Genomic DNA, 8,818 nt, shown 5'->3' with positions numbered 1-8,818 from the left:
ACAACTTTCTGTATCTATGTTTATGTATGAAACAATCCCTGAATGGCTGACTGATCTTGTGCAGTCAGACATGCTAGCGCCAAATGAATAAAGAGCCAAAGGGCGTTTTAGCTTAAAAAAAAGGTTTGATTCAATTTTGTGGAAGTTGAGCCGGACAATTTTGGAAAGCCTGCTAAGTTTTTTTTTTAAAGTTGAGTTCATCAGTTATCCAATTCGGTATTCTGAAAGTTATGATAAAACTGACATGTCAAAAACTCAAAACTTCATTAATCCACCTTTTTTACCGAAAATTATGATAATTACATCGTCTTTGAACCTATCTTACTTATTGGCCCGGGAGAAAGAGATCTGTACATGACATGTTATCAGAAGCTCTCTAGACCTGTAAATTTTGATGTATCTTCTATGTCATCTACTCAACCGCAAAGGCCATCGCCGGCGGCGGGTCACCGTGGGTCATCCCTTGGGCGTCGCCGTCGGCGGCTGCGGGTAAGGGTCCGTCCAGCACATGTCCTCCGCCACCGCCTCGTTCCACCTCTTGTTGAATATCTGCAGCTCCTTATACGATCGCAGCCGCACCGCGTACCTGTCCGCCGACGTCGCCGACGACGCCTTCGCCTTCGGCGCCGGCCCCTTGCCGCCGCCGTCGCCCAGCGTGGGGATGCCGCGGTGGAGCACGTACTCGCTGTCGACGATGCCGACGTTCGAGCTCCGGTCGCCCTGCGCGCAGTACCCGAGCTTGAAGTCGAGCCCCCAGGCGAAGACGAGGTCGTTCTGGATCATCCGCCACGCGCACCGCCACGCCGCGCGCGAGAACACCGGCACCATCATCTCCACCCACCCCGTGCACGGCGGCCCCGTGCTGTTGCCGTAGCACCTCCCGCCGCCGGCCGTCTTGTAGAACCGCCGGTGCACCGTCCCGCCGCGGCGCGCGCGGGCCGTGAGCCGGTGGTGGATCTGCGACCGGTGGTCCAGCGCCGGCTGCGAGATCTCGAGCCCCTCCTTCCTGACGATCCTGAGGTACCTCATGGGGTCGAAGCCGTCCACCTCGATGTCCTCGTCCCAGAGGAAGATGTAGTCGTAGTCGGCGACGAGGTCCGGGTGCAGGAACCGCTTGCCGAACCACCACTTGGTCTGGTCCACGGCCGCCACGTGCACCGCGCGGCGCGACCACGGCAGGTCGCCCCACCCGTCCACCGCGCCGTCGTAGTGGAACAGCATCACCGCGAAGTTCGCCGCCGGGAACTGCGCGGCCACGATCACGGCGAACAGTTAAGCATTGAGAATTAAGCTGATCAGAAAAAACCTGAGTGATCATGCATGCATGGCGCGCACCTTGGAGACGAGCTTGTCGACGACGGCCTTCTGCTTGATGCCGACGGGGATCGCCAGGAGGCTCTTCGCCGGCCGGCCGGCGGCGGCCCCCTTCCGCCCGGGGTTGCCGCCCAGCGACTCGAACTCGAAGTTGGACTTGTCCTGCACGATGCCCCTCGGCAGCGCCTCGCTGCCCGGAGGCCTGCACTGGTTCTGCAAGCAACGGTTGTTCAGCAAGCGTTCTGAAACTGAAATCAATGTGTCTCTGACTGACTGACTGACCTCGCAGATGTCAGGGGCTTCTTCCACCGGCGGCGTCGTTTGCTCAACCGACGTCGTCGCCTGTTCCACCGGCGGCGTCGTTTGCTCCACCGGCGTCGTCGTCTGCTCCACCGGTGGCGTCGCCTGTTCCACCGACGGCGTCTCGGCCACGTCGTCGCTGGCGACGCGCAGATCGCTCACCGGAGGCGCGGACCTGAACGACGACTCCTCGTTAGCGGCCAGCTCTCTTGGCTGCACCTGCAGTATCGACAGGCTCTGCGGGGCAACAACCGGGCAGGTCAGGCGTGACATCTCTGCAGCATCGCGGCGCCTCATTCGTGACGCGAAATGTGATCGGCATCAACATCATGTTCAGTTAATCTACAGTGCAGTACAGCAAACAGCACACGCACCTCCTTGTGATGGAGCGTGACGATGGCGCCGGCGACGAACACCAGGGCCAGGAAGACGAGCGCGGCCGGCGGCACCACGCCGGAGAACCGCTTCGAGTCGCCGGGCGCCGGACCCTGCGTCGACGAGCCGTCAGAACCAACAGAGAGCGAGCGCATCATCGTACATACATGTGCCAAGGTTTCAGGGAGGGCAGAGGCAGCATTGAACGAGGTAAAGCAATGTGGAACTCGATCGGATTAACCAAGCCGGCCTTGATCGGGAAGCAAAGAGACGGAGGAGGGGAAACCCAAGGGAGGAAGGTGAAGCTATGCCAAGGCGCGCCCTGAAATCTACTGCAAGTGTGGCCCCCAAGCAAAGAAACCTTCAGGCCTTGTTCGGTTACGCCTCTTCCCAAGAGGGTTGGAGGGGATTTGGGTGGATTTTGACTTTAGAAGATTGTATCCACCTCAAACCCTGCCAAACCACTCCTAAATCCCTGTTAACCGAACAAGGCCTCACCAGGGCAGGGTTAAGAACTCTGCAACAGCAAACAAAACCTCTGTGGCACTCATAGAAAAAACAAGTCAAAAAGCAGCAAAACGTGCGTGGAGGGATAAAAATTTCACAGAAAATTTCGCCGTTCCAGTCGAATTGGCACGACCTCGGTCCACGAAATGGAAAGAGATTTCAAATTACGGATTCACATGCAATGTATCAGAGCTAATAAAATGGAACCAAAATTCTAAAATTTCAAATTATGGAACCAGAGTAACCTCTGTCTGAATTCTGATTCACTCGAGCCTGGAAAGCAGAGCACCTGCAATAGCTACAAAATTTTATAAAAATGGAAAGCGCGTCGCTGGAGAATTGCCGGAGCGCCGGCCAGGCCGCTGGGATTCCTCGCGAGAAAAGCGATAAAACCCCCAACGACAGTTGATTCCGAGAATTCCAAAATTCCAATCTTGAACGCAATTCAGCGAATTCCATACAAGAAGACGACGCGAAACAATCCTCCGCGAATCATCACCTCGTCAGGGAAAGCTCTACGCGCGGATTCTGACAAGAGAATTCAGCGCCAGGAACCCACGAGCTCGGAGGGATTCGATTTTCTGAACCGCCGTCCGTGCACTGCATGAACCCAACGACTCGGCAAAAAGGCGGCGGAGAGCAGCGCGAATTCAGGGGGGAAGCGTTACGCATCTCCTCCCAGGAAAAAACACAACCGAGACGTAACGGAACTCCATCCACGTCTCAAGTAATGGATAAAGCTCCAACTCCGGCGGGGAATTATGGCCGGAAAAAAAACAGAGCAGATCAAGAACGGCTTACCATGGCGAGGACCGAGAGGCGATCCTCTCACGAGTCCGTCGGGGGTTTACGCCAGCCGCCGGCGACCATTGACGGGGAAGGGCTCGTGATCGGAGGCGAGCGGGGAGCGGCTGGAGTCGGCGGCGCGAGGAAGAAGAACTGAACAAGTCGGAACTGGAGACGAAGGGGAGGAGAAGTTGGGAGGGAGATGGAAGGGAGCAGTAATGGTAATGGAGGGATATTTTTAATGCTTTAGCCCCTCACGAATCATAGCCTTCGGTTCCGTTTCGGGGCGGTATTGCATTCTTACGAATATACCCCTGATATTTTATTTATTTGGAGATAGATCCCTGAAAAGGGTTTAAGGATTCCTTTTTTTTTTAAACGGAGGTTTAAGGATTCTCGTGGTCATGTTTTATTGGTTCTTATTATTATTCTTTTTTGTTAATAAGAAGAGATGCAATGAGGTGTCATTTTTATCTTTTTTTTGCAGATGAGGTGTCAAGTTATTATAGTATTTTGGGGTATAAAACACCTCATCATTAGGCGTGGCATCGCGACGTGTACACGACATTGTTTATATGTTTCTCTAGATTAGAATAATTGACTCGAATATAATTAGCAGGTTATTACTCTCAACATCAGTCAACTCATCAATCATTGCTAAGATGGCTGGTTTAGCATCTCCTTGAACATGTAATGTATACGTCTTCTTCACGGTTATGTATTCAAGGCATAATACATCTATGACCGGGTTTTCTTCCCCCGACGGTTAAAGGTTATGGACATTATGGGTGTTCTAAACACATGAAAGTAGTTAACAAAGTGGGCTTGCTCCAGACTATTGCAGTGCAAAATGTATATTTAGGTATATATAAATGCTTTCCCTAAAAAAAGATATACACAAATGTATATTTAGATATAGTACATATATAAACACTTCCCTAAAAAAGATATATAAAAATCAGGAATGGTGTCTGCCAAAAATGGTGAAATCTAAGGGTTTGCGACGAAAGATGCTGGAATAATACTTGTGGAAGTCAAGATCGATGACTATACGTCACAAGAGGGGGGGACTTGCTTTTCGGTGTCCACCCACCAGCTAAGCTAAAAAAAAGTGTGCTCATTTATTTTTGTCAATTTCCCCTACTACTACTTTTCTTTGAGAGAAAATTATTCTACTGCTTCAAATGAGTACAAGCAGAAAACAATCTCAATCCGTCGTATGCCTGGAGAAAGATTTCGTTATTATTTTCTACTAATAGAGCGAAGGATACGGTGGCTGAATGGTATTCGGCGGAGCTGATAAAATTCACCCGCTACGAGACGGCCTGCGACGGAGGGAATGAATGAACAGGAGCTGCCGTGTCTGACAAGTGGGACCAGATGAAGTTTGTTTGAGCCGGTTCGCGTGAACCCCACGAGGGGCTTTCAAAGACGTGGGGGCCGTTCTCGATTGAGCACGCTGCGCAGGAAAATCTCCACTGTATGTGTCCTGGCGTGATCGAGATCTTCTGTGGCCTGAGCTTTTTGCGCCTCGTGTTTTCTGAGAGAAATAAATCCAGCGTTTCTTCAGTCAAGTTTGGCTGACAGTACCGAATGCCACGATACAAACAAGGTACTTTAGAGCAACCAACTACTGCCAAAGTACACTGACATTTTCATGAGAAATATGATGAAAATTTTGTCATTGTTTAATCTCAATAGTTTATGCATGTGCCAATAGTCAGGCGCGCGCACACACTCAAACGCGTCATTTGAAGTGGTGGAGCTTGAACGTTGATGAAGACACTGTAATACGTCTTCTCGCTCGACGGATATGATGTCTCACCGTGGAGACATCCGGGACCTTAAATCGGAGATTTCATCTCTGATAGGTTGAGTGTATAACCACCGCCATGATGAAATGCTTAGAGCATCTCCAGCCGCGTCCCCAACATCCCCCTAAGGCCTTTTTTTCGTCGCCGGCGCAGAAAATTCGGCTCAGTCGCGCCCCGTAAGCCCAATTTTCGCCGGTTAGGGCCAAATTTGGCGTCGGCGGACCCAGGCCGAACCCGGCGCGCTGGGGGAAATGTTTTCGACGTGAAAAGGAGTGGGTCCGGCGAGTCAGCGACTCGCCACCTTCGTCGTCCTCACCGTCTCGGTTCCCGCGGAAATTAATGCCAAGGCTGTCGCGCCGGTCAGCCCTCCATTGATGCCTCACGGGCGGCGCAGCAACGCGCGTCCCGCCCGCCACCACGGTTATAAAAGGCGTCCTCCCTCGCTAGTGAACGCACAAGCTCTCGCCACCGACGCCCTTCTCTCCACCTCTCGCCGCTGCCACCCCTCTCTCCCACTCTCCCCCCGCCGACGGCAATATGGCCGAGGGCTTCCCAGGCGACGGCGCGGCGGCGAACGGCTTCGGCCGCCGCCATCTACACGAGGACGAGGCGCGCCTCCTCTATGAGGCCGACTACCCGGCGCCCCCGGACATGCAGGTGCCGAGCACCTGGAGGCTCAGCGCCGGCGGCGTCCCGGTGCCACCCGTGCCCAGCGGAGCTGCTCGGCGCGCATCCGGTCTTCACTGCTGGAGCCGCAGCGCAACCAGCCGAGTTACGCCCCCGACAGTAACGCACTGTGGACGGCATATTTCCAGCGGCGCCACGAGGAGCAGATCGCCGCCACCAACGGCGTCGAGCCCCGCGGCCGCCTCAACCCCGAGGGGCGGCGACAATGGTGGGGCGTCCCAGGCCGCACCCTCGAGGCCGTTCTCGAGTACATCAAGGCCGGCAACACGCCGCGCCTGGAGTACCCGGCGCCCCTCCTTCTCTCCCCGCCACGGCAGCTCCTGGGCGCCGCGGCGAATGGAGACAACGACCTCGTCGTCGTCGGGCTCTGGCTCTCTTTCCTACGGTTCGCCGGCGCTCCGCCCCGTCAAGCCGGAGCCGCAGGAGACACCACTTGGGCGTCGCACCCGCGGCGGCGCCCTCGTCATCAACGAGGGCGGCCGCCCCTCTCCTTCTTCCTACCGCCTCATCAGGCCGAAGACCGAGCCGGGTTTGCTCCCCGTGAAGAAGGAGCACGAGGCAATGGCCGCCGCCGACGAGACCGCCCTCAAGTGGGCGAAGGCGGACTACGTCCGCTAGCAGATGGAGCGCCGGCGCCGGGCCTTCGAGGAGATCGTCGCTCGGCGCCGCGGACGCGAGGAGGGCGGCGTCGTAATCCTCGACAGCGATGACGAGGAAGCGCCCGGGCCGTCCAACCCCCCGCGCATCGGCGACGCTGGTCAGGGGTGCAGCAGGGATGGCGGCGGCACCCAGCACGACGGCAACGATGGCGACGACTACACCCGGTTCTACAGGCTCCTCGGCATGTAGAAGGCGGGAGGCGGCGGTGGCTGGGCGTACTTGTCGTTTTTTAGTTTGTGTTTTTAAGGTTTTTGTACAAATATCAATGAAATCGCCTAGTTTGGACGAAATTGTGTTGTGTTTGGCCGATTTTATGTTTCAAAAAAGGCGTCTGGGGGCGATGGCTGGGAACCCGATCGGCCCCACGCCGAAATTATCGCCAGTTCGCCCCCAGGCGGCGCTATCTCAAGCCCCTGGGGGCCGAATGGTTGGAGATGCTTTTAGAGAAGTTTGACCGTGATATACTTCTAGACATAAGTATTAAGAACAGTAGCAAGTCTTGAGATATAAAAAGAAGAAGAAGAGAAAGAACACCATTCTAATCTAGTAATCATGCACGGGGTGAATTTCTTGTTGCAAATGATAGTGCCTAATGACCACAATGGATAATAAAAGGCTCAATTAGAAAGGTATCCATCCACCATCCACAAAGTTGTGATCCTTTCAAGTTGAAGCTAGAAGGGCATAAAGGGAAGAAATGCATATACATTATATTGGACCCAGACCAGAAAGCAATGTCCACCACTGAGATGAAGTAGTCACTAAACCATAAGTGCATGCTTGTCAATAGAAAAATGGTACTCCCTTAGTTCACTATTATAAGATGTTTAACTATCAACTACCATCCCATTTTTATTTTTATCTTTATTTTCTTGTTTCTTTATACTAGTACACTTTGGCCCAGTCCCTTCTAGAGGATGAAGACAATGTCTCTATTTATCAAGAAAAATCAGCAAATCCCCCCAAAAATGAATAAAGAACAGTAATAAGAGCCGAGGTGTGGAGGTAGTCCCCGTCTCCTCCTCCTCCTCCAAGAAAGAAAGTTAGGGTTCGTGCCTCTCGCCGGCGCCGGCGCAGGTCCGCCTCGTCTCCGGTGGCCCTAGGGCCATGGAGGCGCGGTGGATCCTGGCAAGTGCCGGCGGGAGGGCTCCGTTTTTAGTCATTTTTTTCAATCTTGTTAGGGTTTGTGTCCTACTCAGGAAGGCGAGACGGTGGCGGCTCCCTGAAGATGGAATAAAGGTCTCCCCGCCTAGCCCCCGTTCCGGCGGTGCATCTAGCATCGTTGGTGGGCGTGTGGAGGTGTGTCTCCGGCAGATCAATCTTTGGTGGATTTGCTCGGATCTCGTCGTTGTTCGTCTACGTTCGTGTGTCTTCGGTTTGGATCCTTCCGATCTACGTTATTTTTCATTGGCGGCGGTTGTTGTTCTGGGATGCTGGTCCTATGGGGCCTTAGCACGACGACTTCCGGACTGTCTACTACAACAAGTTGTGCCCGGCTCCGGCGATGGAGGGGCGATGATGGCGGCGCGCCTTCGGCTCACTTCGGTGCTTGTAGTCGTCGCTAGGTTGTCTACGAATCTGGATGTAATTTTTATTTCTGGTATTCGTTGTACTGCCATGATTGAAGATGAATAGATTGGAAGTTTTTCCGCAAAAAAAAAAGCCGAGGTGTGATAAAATTGGGAATCTATATTTTGAGAAAAAGACGCCTAATTTTGCTGATGTGTCCCTACAACCAAACATTTTCGTGCGAAAATAATGGATGTACGGATGGAGGGAGGGAAGCTGTTGCAACAAAATATGCCCCGTGGCAACAGTCCCTAAAAATGCTATATCACCAACAAATATTTGCCGTACCAAAATAAAAAAATAAAAAAGCTGTTGCGAATAGTCTCTTTCCTTCTGACAAAATTTCTCGTGATGCATGGCGAAGTTTGTTAGGAGGTCGTTAGGCGAAAGTACACCCTGAAACTTTGGTCTACCAAAGCTACAAACCGTGTCATGTTGCACCCTCGTACCTGATCATCTCGCCATCTCGGAGCAGTAAGCGTGCATGCATGGTGACACAGTGACAGTCCAACCTACAAAGGGTACAGAAGGAAACTCTGCAAATCTGTTTTAGAATTTGTGTTGTACTCCTAGTACAAAACAAGAATGACGTTTTGGCACTGGCATAACCTTTACGTATGTTTTAGCACTGATTTTTGTGCTTACATTGCAGCCTAATTTGCAAAACCTAACTTAGTACGCTATGAACGCATTTTTTTCAGACAAATCCATTGCATATGAATTCCACACATCCAAATGATAGTACTGCCTAATCACTGCAGTCGATATATAAAAGTTGAAGCTAGAAAGAGCAAAAAAGAAAAGAA

At 52.7% G+C, this 8,818-nt stretch overlaps 1 protein-coding gene across 1 annotated transcript; it reads right to left on the bottom strand.

Moving 5' to 3' along the window:
- Nucleotides 1-247: 247 nt before the first annotated feature.
- Nucleotides 248-3,547, bottom strand: LOC109742795 (uncharacterized). The gene is made up of 5 exons (XM_020301889.4): nt 3,298-3,547; nt 1,989-2,102; nt 1,597-1,851; nt 1,336-1,527; nt 248-1,245 (listed from the first exon to the last, which is right to left on the bottom strand). Exons 1-5 carry the CDS (start codon nt 3,298-3,300, stop codon nt 457-459), a joined length of 1,353 nt encoding a protein of 450 aa, XP_020157478.1. The 5' UTR covers nt 3,301-3,547; the 3' UTR covers nt 248-456.
- Nucleotides 3,548-8,818: the final 5,271 nt, after the last annotated feature.

The sequence above is a fragment of the Aegilops tauschii genome, chromosome 3 (assembly GCF_002575655.3).
Source record: "Aegilops tauschii subsp. strangulata cultivar AL8/78 chromosome 3, Aet v6.0, whole genome shotgun sequence".
In the NCBI taxonomy this organism is placed as follows: Eukaryota; Viridiplantae; Streptophyta; class Magnoliopsida; order Poales; family Poaceae; genus Aegilops; species Aegilops tauschii.
This window is presented reverse-complemented; position numbering and strand designations above follow the sequence as displayed.

Coding starts and splice junctions, on each gene's coding strand:
- LOC109742795 (XM_020301889.4), bottom strand. Junction 1,852..1,988: donor TCACGCTCCATCACAAGGAG/GTGCGTGTGCTG, acceptor GTTGCCCCGCAG/AGCCTGTCGATACTGCAGGT. Junction 1,528..1,596: donor AAGCCCCTGACATCTGCGAG/GTCAGTCAGTCA, acceptor CGTTGCTTGCAG/AACCAGTGCAGGCCTCCGGG.